Raw genomic sequence first — 15620 nt, forward strand, 5'->3', positions numbered from 1 at the left:
TGCGGACAGCTGTGAAGGGCCTGGGTCTCGGGCCGGGTGAGGGGTTTGGGTGGTTAACTAGGAAGTGGAGGAAGAGAATGTGCACATTTACCAACACAGAAAAAGGAGTTCTGGGGGGGCTGTTGTTCCTGGCTGCTCGGTTTTCAGCATTTCCATTAGAATTCATTAAGAAAATATACTTAGTGGTGACTAATTTAGAGTGAAACAATTAGATAAGCTTCGATTGGTAAGTGGCTATCATTAGAGTGACTAATCCAGAGACGTACATGGGGGGAAAAGCCACGATGACAATACAGTCGAGAGAGCCGACGCTCCAGTCTCTCAGTCACACGTACGATCAGTCATACCTACAGAGCATGAATGTGCAGACAAAATACACATGCTTGGTCAAACACACACATGCTGACGCGCATGTATTCACATACACAAACACACACACACACACACACACACACACACACACACACACACACACACACACACAGAGGCACACCTGGTTTTGTAGACAGCTGCCCTGAGGGCTACCTGTTCGTCAGATCCTCTGTGCTTTGTAATTAGGAGAGTTAGTGAGAGAAGGAGAGAAAGGAGGGAGGGGGTTAAGACAAAGAGGCCCATTCCATCAGCAGTACAGGAACTGAACTAGACTTCATGAGCCCTTGAAAAAGGCAGTACACCACTTGCTTGCAGCGCACACACACACACACACACACACACACACACACACACGTAATTTCAAAAAGCAGCTGCGCACGCTCACTATGTCCTTGTTTCTGTGATCAAAGCCCTTTATTTTTCCATTTCGGCTCCTCCGCTCCATGCCCTCAAACCCTCTGACAGAGAGGAACATGGTTGCATTTGTTTTTTGTTTATTTATCACAAGTCCCAGTGTCATCGGGTAGGCGCTGCTCACAAGAAATTGCCCCCTCAGACGAGATGGGCCAAGCAAGCAGGCAGGCAGACGGACAGACCAAAAAAAAAAAAAAAAGAGAAAAAGGCACACTGTTGTAACCCAAAGATTATTCAGCCTCCAGGTACCTTTTGATGAGGGGGGAAATAATTGAGGGCAGGGGCCCGGTGGCAAACGCAGAGGGTTAAGACCTGCGTTCATTAGACTCCCCCATGAGAGAAACGATACAAAAAGTTTGTGGGAGAGGGAGAAAAAAAATATATCACAGGCGAGGAGAGAGAGGTAGAAAGGGAGCTTATTTCCTAGGCATCAACGGCGTAACCGTGTAGGCACACACACAGGACAAACCTCTTGTGTGACAGCCATTGTGGGATGACTGACAGTGAGTGGTTGCAAGGCGAAGTGTGTGTGTGTGTGTGTGTGTGTGTGTGTGTGTGTGTGTGTGTGCGCTCTTGGGGGGAGGTTGGGTTTGTCCCGGGAGGCCAGTCCGTTCAGGAATTCCACAGAGGAATCATCTCCTTGGCCTGTCCATGTTGCAGCAACTAATTACCGTGACTGTGAGTGTGTGTGTGTGTGCGTGGGTGCTGAAGGGGAGGTCTCGCCATAAAATGGAGGGGACTTCTCCTAATCATCGCACTCTGGCCCCGCACAAAGGCAAAAAGGCTGCCCCGGACCATTTGAATTTGAATAGCATCTCTCCTCCTGCTCTCTTTTTCCGCATCTCTCTTCCTCTTTCTCCGCCTCGTGACAAAAGCCGGGCCAAACAAAGATAGCGGACAAAGCAATCAGGCTAATAGCGCTAATAAGTTGAGCGCGGGGTCCTCGCTCTCAGTGTTGACACATTTCAGTGTTTCTGTGGCTAAACAGAGGCTCAAGTGTTTGGCAACCGGGCGGCATAGTATTTTAATGGAGTGGCTACCCCATGCCAGGTTGCCATGTGCTTGGTCTGTTTGACTGTAGAGGAGCACAACAAAAAGCGGCCTCGGAGAGGAGGTGGGGAGAAGATAATTAACTAGTGGAGAAGCCTGAAGGGAAGGATTTAGGGGAAGGAGTCATTAAGGGGTTTGAAGTTCTTTCTTTTCTTTTTTTTTTTTTTTTTTTGCCATAAACTTTCTCTAGCTCAAAACAAAATCCTGCTGTCATCATGTTTCAATAAGGCGGCAGTTAGCGCTAGCACGAGGAGAAGCTGGTAGCAGGAGCTCCAGCTACCAGGAGGCTATTGCGCGGACAAATAAAAAAAATAAAATAAAAAAAAAAGGCTTTTGGTTAACCTTTCAAACATTTTCTGTAATGCCCATACATCCACGGGTGTCGAGGCATATCTTTTAAACCACCTCCCCACCGGCGGGGTTTGCCTCAGCTATCTTTCAGTTGTCAAATGACGGGGGTCACGCTAACAAAGACGAGCATGCTAGAAAAGCTCAAAGTAGTCGCGGCGAGATCCAAGCTAAATCCCCTCACCTGTCTGCTCCCCGCGTCCCGGAGACTTTAGCCCCTGTGAAACGACTACGCATTCCTCCCTCTCAATAATAGCCTTTCTTCCCCTTTTCCTCTTTCTGTCCCTCTATTTTTTTTCTCTCTTTTAAGAAGTCTTGTTTGAACAAAGAAATATTTTAAGAGGCTTGCGACTCTGGGTGTGTGTGTGTGTGTGCAAAGCGTGAGTGTGTGTTGGATGCGGCCATAGGGACGAATGCTCCAGTGCCCTCCCCTGTTATTAGGCCTGCCCTGTCATTACAGGATTAGAGTGAAGGGGTTGGTTTTGCGTGTGTGTGTGTGTGTATGTGCGTGTCTTTGCCTGAGATCTCTCCAAGCCTGTTTGGTATTCCTGCAAATGTTCTCACACAATCAGTTCGCAGAGAAAACAAATGTCACCGCCATTTATTCCCCCCGCGTTTGTTATGCTAATCCCAGGTGCATTTGACCTCTATCATAAATAACACTTTCACTAAAGCGATCCTCGAGTTATTCAAACAGTGACTCGCTAATTGAATAGTCTTGGGAAGCGGTGGGAGGTTGAAAAACATTCCCCCCTCTCCCCGTACACCGCACGTCACATCCATCACGGCGCAGCGTGAAGACACAAGTACAGATATAGAAATCAGCAAGAGAAAAAAAAAACGAAGTCGGGGGGGAGAAAAGAGCAAAATGGCGAGAGAAAAAGAGGTCAAACGTATAGCTTCCCAGCGGAGGGAGCAAGTAGTTAGAGGAAGTGTGTGATAATAAAAAAAAAAATGGGGTAGAGGATGAGAAAGAGATGGAGACGGGGGAAACAGTGGGGAATTAGATCCATCGTTTCGCAGGGATGATGAGAAAGAGATTGAAAATGAATGAGGAAAGAGAAGTGAGCGTGCATGCGAGGAAGATGGATTAAACAGCCTCGTGCATCTGTGTCTCCTGATCCGCCGCTGCCTCCCACATCTCCACGCTTCCCTCACGCTCTCCGCGCCTTATTGCAGTAAATTTGCATCTTCATTTGCCTGATTTCCTCTGTTTGCTCTCTTTCTCTTCTCCGCTCCGACCTGCGACCCGTCCCTCCTCTCATTTTTGACGCCGAAGCGTGAAGTGAAACGTACGGAGCTAAAAGGCAAACAAACTTTGTGTGTACAGACGAGGGTCTTGTGCTCACAAGTTGGTTGCTCGTCCCTCAACTCGTCCTTCTGGTTTTCTCTTCCGCCTGTTCTTCTTTTCTCTCTCTCTCTGTGTCTCTCTCTCGACTGGGCCCATTAGGCGAGCTGCCAGCGTGGTCTTAAAGGCTTAAAAAAAAAACAACTCTCTCTTTATTTATGTTGTCGCGGCGTGCCCCTCTGTCATCGTGTATCATCCGCAAAGCACAAGTTTGTTGGTTTGGCGCGTTAAAACGATCGCATCGTGTGTGTTTTACAGTTTGCTTTGTTCTGTGTGTTTCTTTTCCGGGTCTGTGCAGGTGTCTGAATTCGCTGTACGGTCATGAATATTGCGGTGTGCTTCCATTGCCGGGTGTGTTATACAAACACACACACACAAACATGGTGTGCAGAGACAAATGAGCGTATTATAGCCAACCACATGCACATGCAGGCACACACACACACACACACACACACACACACACTGAGGGAGAGGGAGCGGCCGGGTTAGGTCGAGGTCATTCAGAGCTTTTGCTCTGGCCCATTGACTCAGGATTGGCGCTCCACTTTGGGCACAATGCAGAGCTTTGCACCAAACACACACACACACACACACACACACACACACACACACAATTACCTTTCCACACATGTACATAAACACATCCACACACACGCACGCACACAAGCGCTGCGGTTAAACAATGCAGATGCATCGAGAAAGGGAAGGGTTACTGCTGCTCATGCACTACCGAATGACCAACCGCCTAAACCACTGAGTCAGGCTGCACAGCTGTGTGTGTGTGTGTGTGTGTGTTTTGCATATCGCTCTTTCTGCTCTGGTTCTTTCTCTCTCATCTCCTCTTCCCTCTTTGACTCTCCCGGTCTCTCATTGTGTTTCAACGTGTTGTCATTTTCAGCAAGGTCAGCTCTAATGACAAGTCAGTGTACCATACACACGGGCCCAGTCATAACAATAAACACCGGGCAGCAGGGGTGTATCATTGCCACCGCACCGGCTTTACCTCGCTGCGTAGCTGTAGGTAACATTTCCCTAATCATAAACTGTCACGGTGTGAGTCAGGGGAAGTCCCGCAGCTAATGTGCACTGACACAGTTTTCGGTGATGAAAACACTGGTAGGCACCTTGTTTGCGCAAGTGACAAATGTGGCTTGTTGCATCTGGTTACATTAAGAAAAAAAAAAAAAAAAAGGAGCTCTTTGCAAAAGCAGACTGCGTTCATGATCCGTTTTAGAGCATTTCCGCCATCGGAACACGGAAAATGCTGTCGGCTGACAGGTGAGAAAAAGGAAAGGAGTGTTTGCGAGCTGAGAGACAGTTCTGTGAAAGGTGACGCCTCCAGACCATTTTGCCCGAGGCCAACAAGCCAAAGCTACATTTGAAATCTGATTGTTTTTTTGTTTTTTTTGCGCGGGGAAGCAAGGAACCTTCTTGGAAGTCGTGAAGGCACGTACACATGTCAGAGACAGTGTCACTCAAAGCATGAGGGGGTGGAATTCAGTGGGAATTCCCTACTGCAGGAGCACGTCCTCTCTACAGAGCCAGGCATAACTCACAAGAGGTCCCCGAGTTCGAGGGTGTTTGCATTCGTCACAGCTGGTGCTCCTGTCATGCAGCAGTGACGGCAGCAGGTATCTGGAGAAAGGATGGTGAAATCCTAGAGCTCACTCTGTCATCTTGCTCCCAGGTCCCGGCTTGCCGTGCAAATTTTTGTTTCGGAGGATGAAAGAGGGAGAAGCTCAGAGACGGTGGCAGAGTCGCAAAGTCAGGCATCTCCGGGTTCCTCCCCTGCACCTGAACGTCTCACACTTCCTTCCATGACCAGGGACAGTGCAGGCTCCCTCTTTCTCACACTGCCGTTTCATCATCTTTTACTATCTTGTAGAACAGCACAGCGGTTGAGATAATAACGGTGGCTGCATACTGCGCCCTGAGCGCCAGGTAGTAAAAGATTCGACATTTATAGTCCTCTTCCCCCCCCCAGCTCTCACGAAGCTGGCATCTCGCAGTGGAAACAAGAGAGCGGAAAAGTGGCGGGGAGGAAAAGGGTTTTGCAGGAGAACCCATTCTGGGGCGTTTTGTGTGCATGCGTGCGCCAGGAGACAAGCGTTAGAGGGAAAGGCAAACTTCAAGTATTGACAGAAAGTGAATCCAATTGAAGTGTGTTGACCTCCGCTCTGCTCAAGAGCTTCTCTTTTGTGACCCCCCTCACTTTATAACCCGCTCTCCATTCAAGCCTTCTGTTGGGTTATATATCTTCTGGAGTTTTACAACCTGTTACTTATCATGTGTGTGCGTGTGTGTGTGAGTGTCTCGCAGCGCCCTGTGGGAAGCGGAACCGTTTTCTCAGCGAGACCCGCCGTTGTTTCCTCCCCACCCTCCGTATAAAAGCAAACGTCTAATTGAGACTAATTAGCCAGACAAGGAGGCTGCAATAAAATGTCACACAATACCTCGCGGATCACCCACATAGATCTCCGCCGTGCTCTCCCGCCGTCTCCCGGTCTTCCTGTCACATGCGGGCGTACAGCACGCCTCTGTCTAATTGAATCTAATATCGCTCGGAGCCCGCGCTTTTCTGTCACTGAGTAATTCAACCCTGTTATCTGGGAACAAATGTGGTCAAAGCGCCTTATCTCGCCCGCAGAACGCGCTTTATGACACTGTTGTAAAACTATTGAAAGTTTCTATTGATGTCCTCCGCACCCCCCGTCCCTCTTTGTGTCTGACCTGGTTGTTTTCTTTCTGCTTGTGTTTACAGAGACGCTGATGGACACGAAGTGGGCCACGACAGAATTAGCCTGGACTGCCCACCCTGAGACCGGGGTGAGTTTACTGAGCAGCGTGTGTGTGTGTGTGTGTGTGTGTGTGTGTGTTTTTGGTGGAACGCGACTGATTTATTAACACAGATGATTGTGCCCCCGGAGTAAACGGCACGGCTCTCGGAAGCTGGAGATTCCTCGACCCTTTCATCATCAAGTCACACGGCGGGATGTGTTTTAAGGGTTGGACAGGATGCGCCTCTTAGTGAGCAGAAAAAGATACACTGCAATCCAATTTCACCGACCCGCCCAGTCACAGATGTTCCCCCAGTTCTTTTGCATCGCCGCCCTTAGAACATGTGAAAAAAACGGTAGCTTCCTCGTGAGCTAACCCCTTAAAACGTTGAAATATTTCGTGGCGGTGACCCGTTGCACGCCCAGGCATCCAAATCTCCCGCACACAAAGTGCAAGTGACAGCCTCGTCTTGCTTTCCCATGTGGTCTCCACAATGGCCCAAAGAGGAGCAGAAAGAGTCTTGACCCCTCCTCGGCGATACTTCAAAGACCCCCGGCACTCCCCCCCCCATCGCCTTTGTGTGGCCTCTCTGACTTGGCCCTTGTGTTTTGCAAGTTGGGGCCCTTTTTTTTTTTTTTTTTTTTTTTATATTTTGTTTTCTGCAGGGAGATTCCGCCCCAGCTGTTGGAAGTCGCCCACCCCTCGGTATTCGCCACCTTCCTTTTACTTCCAAGTAACTAAGCACTAATGAAGCCAGACACAGTAGCCACCTCAGCCTTTCATGCACTCCTCCTGTCCGTCCATCTTCCTCCGCCTCCCTCTCCCCCCCTCCTCCTCATTAGGCGACAATACAGCAGCGACGCTCCCACCGGCCCCGTGCAGAATGGCACAGGCACCCCAAAAAAAAAATAAATAAATAAAAAACGCCTCCCTGTTTCTTTTCCGTGCAAACCCCTCAACAGATGCTCCTTTTCAAGATGTATACATACAGTGGAGAGCCATTTGCACTCCCCATTACCACCCCAAAGCCTGGAAATGAGATTCTCCACTCCCTTTTTTTGGTTTGTGCTTTGCAGCAGAATGTGCCACAGACGGCGGTTGTCCCAGAGTTATCTCTTCACCCTTTATGTTTCTCCTCCTTTTATTTTTCCCTCCCACAAAAAAAGTCAATCCTCTCTGTTGGCTCCTTTTTGTCTTTATGCACAATGTGTCCTACGTGTGCTGCGGGGTCCTCCGCAGCTCGTGTTTTGGTTACGGGGTAATGAGCGTTAAAGAGGAACCGATACGGCGGCTGGGAGGACAAACAAAGAAGAAAATGATGAAACAGGGTAGGAGGTAAAGGGGGGAGCGACGAGAGATTAAGTAAAAAAATCCAGTCCATACAGACAGAGGCAGACTGCATATGAGAGAAAAATAGAGAGAGAGAGGGAGAAAGAAATCGATTTCTAAGAAAAAAAAATCTTTGAAATAAACCCACTCCAAAAACAGTCTCCACACTCTCTCCCAGGGATGCTGTCCAGCCAAGTCTGAGTCACAGCATCTCCGTCTTGCACAACACATAAACAGATAAAGCAGCAGACATACAGCGACAAACAGGGAACGTAGGCTGTGTCTATTTGTGACAGTGGATTCGGAGGCAATCGGCGTATAGGTGCCACTACTAATGACACCACTCTCGGTGTGAAAGGTAGGTGTGAGAGCCATTTGCGAATTTCAGCCTGTAGGAGCACGTTCAATTATTGATATAGGCATTCAAGCCCCATGTTGTGTGTGTTTGTGTATTTCTCAGTCACACTGTCTGCATCTGTCTGTATGGCCTGTAGCGTGTCTGTATTCAAGTGTGTGTGTGTGTGTGTGTGTGTCTGTGTGTCTGTGTGCATGTCAACGCCCATCACAAGCTGCACTTGTCTTCTTGCTTAGATTTCCAATTTTCTCTACATCTACATTTTTTTTGCCCATATACCATATCATTTATCTTCCAAACCAGATGGGTGATGCAGGGGGAATTCCACTTTATAGCAGGGCTCCTCTCAGACATGGAATGACACCCACAGGGTTTTCCATAACCTTATACACTGGTAACAATATACAAAGTTAGTCTGCTTGTGGAGATAATAACCATTGTTATCATCTCTCTGCCTGCTTCACAGACCCCCAGCATGCCAAAACATGTTATGAACAAGCTGAAATGTCCTTAAAGTAAGCCTCGAAGAGCACATTTCAGTTAAAGTAGTAATAGTAGTCTATCAAATACCTCTTTTATACCAAAGTTAGCGTGTAGGAGTCAACTGATTGATCACAGGCACATGGAAAACCATCCAGTAGAAAGCAATATGGAGACCAGTCACCATGTTGTTTATGTGCTTTACTTCAGCCTCACTTTCAAACCAATCACTGACTGATTTGTGGCCTAGATGACAACACATCAGATCATCGTGCCAAAAAGGGGCGCACGTTACCGTGTCCGTCCGGGTGTCATGTTCCCATCGCTGCCAATCAGAGCTGAAAGCGACAAATATTGCAGAGTCGTTTTACCCAGGAATGACTGCAGGTTGCACCTGTTCCTGCTGAGGACATAATCCAGATGTTAAGAGGTTAATTAAAGCTGGCATCGGGATTGCTATTGTTCACCATAAATTCAAGGCTGAAGAATGAAAAAGAAGTATTACAGTCTTCAGGAGTTTCTTCAGTATAACCTGCTTTCTCACTCTATACTCACCTTTTGCCAAAATGTTGCGAAAACGTATTTTTCCAGCAGTGCTTTGGACCTTCAAGGTGGGCGACGGTGCGTGGCGGAGGCCATTGTTCACTGTCATCTGAATGTAAAATGCAAAGCTTTGATTGGGGAGGACGGGAGAGAAAAAGGGAGTGGATCGCAAATCTTGCATAACAATCCATCATGTTGGAAATCGATGCCGAGAAACTTGACCCTTTTTCACATGACCTACTTAATTCATTCAGGCTTGGTAAGCGGGTGCTCCGAGTGTTTGGCCGCTGGTGTGCGTCTCAGGGGGGACGACCTCTCTCTAAACACACGCATACCAAAACAGAGACACACACCAACACACATATACCAAAACAAAGTGAGTACACACCCAGGCAGACAGGCTCGCGCATTTAAGCAAACACACACACACACACACACCCACAAACACTTGGCTGCGTCGCTCTTTTGCAGTGGGTGATTTATTACACTAAACTAAATACCCATTGACACTTCATGCTTTTAGCCGTCTCATTGACCTGGCTGGCGATTATCGATTTCCCTCCGGTCGCTTCCTTCTCTCCCGCTCTGGTCGGGCCATCGTTTTAATGCCACGGCCGAGCTACGCCCATTCTCCCTCTCTGCCTCATGGCCTCCGGGGTCTTGGATGAATTGCCTTGTCTCCACCACATCCATATCACAGCCTTAATTAAGATGCTCACAGCTCAAATGGAAACAACTGGCTCCCGGGGAACAAATTGGTGCCTTTATGCCAGGGTTTCGAGACAGCCAAATGTTCGGCCGCAAACTTCGGTCCCGGGAGTGCAACCATAGACATTTAATTTTACTGTGGATGTGTCTTGGCATTTAAATTGGCAGGAGGGGTGTGAGTGATGTGGAAGACCATCCTGTAATCAGGAGGTCACAGGTTCAATCTCACGGATTTAGGTAGAAAGTCCGAAAACAGTCATTCAAAGACGTACTCTTACTCCTTTGTCTACTTTCTATTTAATTTCCCTCCTCATTGTCTTTTAAATGCTTTAATGCATTGCCATGCCTTATGCAAAACACTTTGAATTGCCTTCGAATCTGAAGGGTGCTATGCAAAATAAACTTGCCGGGCCTTGGATTAGCTACAAAATAAATGCACTCGTCTGATAGGGAAAAGGGGAGCAGATCCCTCAGCACACACTCGCACGCACAAAGATATATTATACACACAGGAATCGCTATTTGAAGTCAAATGATTTAATCGCGGTGTCCTCATTCGAGATTGAAAAATGCATTAGATTACAGTGTCTCGCAGCAACGCTTTTGCAGTCTAGTTTGCTTGCGCTCACTTAATGAAGCTGGTAATCAAAGTTTAGAAAATTTAATCCCATTTTATCCGGAGTAATTCACCCCCTGGGTAATGTAGTAGCATTGAAAGATGTTGAGGAGTGTAAAAACAGAAAAGCATGAAGGTTAACCGGCGCCTTTTCCCCCCGTCTTTATTAGAGGACGTTGCGATCATTGCTCTGTAATTGAAGCGTAATTGGTTGTGAAGCAATGTGGCTGCTACTTCCAAACAGATATGAGGTAAACATTCCATGGTGGCTCTGGTGGCGAGGAGGTGACAGGTTGCTGTAATTGTGATGAATCTGCAGTCCTTGTCCCTGGCTTTTCGCTACACTAACCAGTGATGAAAGGCGTAGCGTGGCAAAGGCAAGGGAATGTAATTGAAAACACACGGCGAGCGATGAAAAAACACCCATGCTTCTTTCTCTCGAGGTCTTAACCTCTGCCCTTTACTTTTTTTGTCTCGTTCTTTCTTTGCCATGCAAAGCGACTGAATGTATTATGGCGCAATGCAGTCGTCTGTCAAAGATATCAGCAAACATTAACAGCCTCTAACCGGTTTATGTTTTTCTTCTGCTCTGCCTTCAGTGGGAAGAGGTGAGCGGCTACGATGACGCCATGAACCCCATCAGGACGTACCAAGTCTGCAATGTCCGTGAGCTCAACCAGAACAACTGGCTACGCAGTGACTTCATCCCGCGAAAGGATGTGCTGCGCGTATATGTGGAGATGAAATTCACAGTGCGCGACTGCAACAGCATCCCTAACATCCCAGGATCCTGCAAAGAGACCTTCAACCTCTTCTACTACGAGTCCGACTCAGACTCAGCCACCGCCACCAGCCCTTTCTGGATGGAGAACCCGTACGTGAAGGTGGACACTATTGCCCCAGATGAGAGCTTTTCCATGCTCGAGTCTGGACGGGTAAACACAAAAGTCCGAAGTTTCGGGCCGTTGTCCAAAGCCGGGTTCTACTTGGCCTTCCAGGACCTTGGCGCTTGCATGTCGCTCATCTCAGTTAGGGTCTTTTATAAAAAGTGCTCCACCACCATTGCCAACTTTGCCGTCTTCCCAGAGACGGCAACTGGGGCTGAGGCAACGTCCTTGGTCATCGCGCCGGGAACTTGTGTCCCCAACGCCGTGGAGGTGTCCGTGCCGCTTAAGCTTTATTGCAACGGGGATGGCGAGTGGATGGTTCCCGTAGGAGCCTGCACCTGCTCGGCCGGTTTTGAACCAGCCATGAAAGAAACCCAATGTCAAGGTGAGTGTTTCCACAGCAGATGTTTCGGGACAGTCCCGGACTTTATCACTCAGTTGTTTGTGATCTTTAATCTGGCGGGTCAGAGAGACAGACTTTAATAGTGTACACAAGCTTTAAGCCTTGTGTTGGCCTGAGCAAGTCAGGGATTTATTTATTTATTTTTTTTTTTTACAAACAGAGCAGCAAGTTATTTTGTTGCTTAATCCACAGTCTTACCTTCCTGGAAGATGATGGTGGGGTTGGTGGAGGTGGGGGTGGGGATTTCCCAATGGCGATCAATAATGTATCACATTATTTCTGCTACGAAAAGATGCATTTGCATTTTAGGCACAGAGTATCTGACGGTTCTATGCTGGGTGAATTACAATGAGCGAGTAGGAAGGGGTCAGAGTCTTGCTGAAGGACGATCCATCTGGACGTGGACATGCACTGATTGTTGGCGAGATTGACTGGGTATTGTGTCGGCCACAGGTTACTGCCTCTATCACTAGATTGCCCAGCTGCCGTGTTATTATGAGCCATTTATTTGCCTTGTATTCTTTGACACATTAATCCAAGGTAGAATAACACACACTCAATGATAATGCCAGCAGGCGGCTGCTCACTCCTCTGACCTCACTTTTGCCTGGCAGCTGGTCGCCGAATAAATGGAAATGCGAGAGAGGCTGTCCGTCTCTGAGAGCTGGGGCGAGGCTCGGTGATGGTTTCAGGTCTGATGGAAAACATGACGGGTTCACAGAGGTTGAGAGCAAGGTGAATTTAACCAGCAAGGTCTCGGCTAAAATGGAGTGCAGGCGACAGCGGGAGGAGAGGGGAGGATAAATGGAAAAATGCGCCTACGTGTTGAGGGGGTACGGGGGCGTAAAATTAGGCTTAGGATGCACAGGTCAAATGGAGACCACGGAGAGAGAAGGAGAAAGAGCGAGAGAGAGAGGCTAGCAGAGTTATTGATCAGCGGGGTTGAGCTTGAGGTGTCTGCGAACAGTTTATGTATGGTTCGCCAGGCGTCCTCACTCAGCTGGGCTCGTTCGTACCTTTTGTTCACCCCGTGCTGGTGATCAGGAGAGTGAGCGAATACTTTACACTGGCGGCTTCTGGTAGCCCCTAAATATTGAATGTGTGCTCATTTTTAGAAGGGGGAGTGTGTGTGTGAGAGGCCACTGTAAATCTAAAGCATGGTGTGTGTGTGTGTGTGTGTGTGTGTGTGTGTGTGTGTGTGTTGTTAGAAACTCATTTGTTTGTTCCTGGCAGCTCAAGGTTAAAGCCCTGGTGACCAGGCCCTGATAAAATGTTCTCTAATCAAGCTTCACTGGGAACCACAAGGGATAAATCTCCCCCTCTGTTTCTTCTTCTTCTTCTTCGTCTTCTTCTCTTCTCCTTCTTCTTCTACCTTTTCTCTCCCCACATCACCACTCCTCAGGTCCACTCCGTGCTCATCTATTTGCCATGACTCTTCCCTTTTTCCGTCCTCGTTCCAACACACAGCGTCTCCTCCAGCTCCCCTCCTCTGCACCTACCGCTCCTTCCCCTCCCGAATCCGAAGGCCGTTGCTCTCATTAACACCCCACCAGTGTTACAGTAAAGGTGTCTGCATTAATATTAACCAATAAGCCCCCCCCCTCATTTTTTTTTTCTTTTTTGCTTTTCCACCCATTTGCTGCACATTTTTCACCCCCGATATTCTTTACTTTTTTTTTTTTCTCTTCATGCTCCACACTTTCCAATTTCAGCATACATTCTAATCAGTTCCTTAAGCTCTATGTTCTGCATGAGAGGATAAGACACAGGGGAGTGGGGAAGAAGGGGGGGGAAAAAGTGCCTGCAGGATTAGCATTTTCTATGCCTCCACCTCTTCCACCTCTCCCTCCCCTATTCTCTAGCCCCTTGTCTCCCTTTCTTCCTCCTTCTTTAGTTGTTTCCTCTGAGGGGAAAATGGATAAAAGTGAGCGGATGACCCCTTTACTCACTGGAAGTGATTGATCAGCATTTTCAGCCCTTCCCTTACACGCAAAAAAAAAAGAGCTGCTTTTAATGAGCATGCTCCCTCAAGATCTTTCGTTAGGCGAACATGTTCAAAAACCAATAGTCATCCCTTGCGAGTTGAGGAACAGCTCGCAGTTTACATGAACTCAGATGATCTTGCGCGGGTCGTGACTGCGAGTCGAAGGAGGCGCTCTCTCACCTGCTAAAGCCCGAGGTCGTTTCTTATCTGTTTATCAAGCAGTACTTCCTGTTTGCCAGTGGTGTGGATGACTCTGATTAATGGTGGAAGAACAAATACACTCAGCGCTAATGTACACGGCCCAGTCAACTGGTGGCTTTGTGCTAATATTGAACTTTGCGAGACGAGAAAAGCAGCAGGGAGCAGGAAGTGCTCTGCTGTGGGTTCGACCTCCAACCTCGGTTGTTTTCGGCCCGGGAGCGAGAAAGCAAACACAGGAGCCGTGGTGATAATTGTCATTCGGAGGGACATACGCAGCGGCGTGTCCTTGACATTGACGAGCCCAACGCACTAGTGGGTCAGCTAATCAACTGGCCCCTGTAAACTTTGCCTTTCTTACCTGCTTTCGTCTTTTTTTTTTTTTTTTTTTTTTATTAAGCACTGCGGCAAACTCATTCATCTTTTAACGAGACAGTTTATCAAAGATATGGAGCCTGCCAAAGGGTTCTGGATCACAGTGCCGCTGTCAGTGTTTCCCCATTCGTCTGGAGCTTATCACCTGAGTTATAAACGTCCAAATGGCTGCTATAAATGGAGGCAGGGCATTGACAAAGGCTAGCAGTGTTTTCATCTGATTGACTGGGCTTTGCTAATGAACAACTGGTCTAGTTAACACTACGCTGAAGTTAGTTGTGCATAGTTTTGCACCAAGAGAGATCTTAAAGAGAGTGATGCAGACATTTTTTTTTTTTTTTTTTGAGAAAAGCCTCTTTACTCTTGAGCACACTGAAGTTACTTGAGGCCACGATGGTGTGTGTGTGTGTGTGTGTCTGTGTGTGTGTGGACAGTGGTGCACAAACCCATGTTTGTGTATACATCGGTATGTGTTATGTGTTCCTGTCTGATCCTCTGTGTGTATGTTTATATGCATTTCATAAAAAGACTGACTCGAGATGAAAGCAACATGCCGTCGTCTCAACTCTGAGGGTCGTGTATGTAATTTGGGTTGACAAGTCTCCTTGTGTGAGCATGGGTTTATGCAAACAGCTACATGCTGCTCAAATACCCCTCTCCCTTTCCATCGCCGAAAATGAACTCTCTATAACTGAGGGTAAAGTGGAACATGTGGGACTGGGGAGGGGGGGACAAAAACAAATCATATTCATATGCACACATGTACATAAACAAACACATGCTTAACACATCAAATGAGACGTTTGAGTCTTTTTTTTTTGTTTTTTTTTTTACCAGTGAGCTGGAACAGTGTTTCAAAAGCGGGGTATGTGACCATAAAATTATCCGCCATAGTTAAGACATCACATCCTGTTGTGAACGCTCGCATGCTAAAGCTAGGGATTAGGGTTGAATTTTGTATTTTCATTCCAAGAGGGAGAGTGGCCGACTGCCCGTTCGGAAAATGTGACTCACACAGATCTAATATAAATGAAGCAAGAAATAGTTCAAACTAAAAATGTAACATACGATCCCTTCGACCGCTCTGTGGCCACTTTCTAAACCGTTTTTTTTTTTTCCTCTCTCTCTCTCTCTCTTTTGCCATCAGCTTGCAGCCCGGGCACCTTCAAGTTCAAGCAGGGAGACAGCCTCTGCCTGCCCTGCCCAGCCAACAGCCGTGCCAGCTCAGGGGCGTCCAGCGTTTGCTCCTGTCGAAATGGTTTCTACCGCTCAGACACAGACTCTCCAGACTCCCCTTGCACCAGTAAGTAAAGGCTGCTTTCAACTGACTCCATCACATCAGCACGTTTGAAAGTGATAATGAGAAATGCTATTGCTGCCATCCTTTTGACAAAACCTTTTTAAAATGCAGAAATAGGTTAATACCTCT

General features: G+C 47.6%; 1 protein-coding gene across 6 annotated transcripts in view; it reads left to right on the forward strand.

Annotated features, from left to right (window-relative positions):
- The window catches only part of LOC119028652 (ephrin type-B receptor 3-like), a 60153-nt gene that overhangs the window by 25332 nt on the left and 19201 nt on the right, over positions 1–15620 (forward strand). For all 6 annotated transcript variants that reach the window (XM_037114875.1, XM_037114879.1, XM_037114877.1 and 3 more), the window contains exons 2-4: positions 6297–6361; positions 10944–11616; positions 15339–15494. In XM_037114875.1, the coding sequence (XP_036970770.1) occupies positions 6297–6361; positions 10944–11616; positions 15339–15494 (894 nt within the window). The remainder of the gene's footprint in view (positions 1–6296; positions 6362–10943; positions 11617–15338; positions 15495–15620) is intronic.

This window comes from Acanthopagrus latus, chromosome 11 (genome assembly GCF_904848185.1).
Source record: "Acanthopagrus latus isolate v.2019 chromosome 11, fAcaLat1.1, whole genome shotgun sequence".
In the NCBI taxonomy this organism is placed as follows: Eukaryota; Metazoa; Chordata; class Actinopteri; order Spariformes; family Sparidae; genus Acanthopagrus; species Acanthopagrus latus.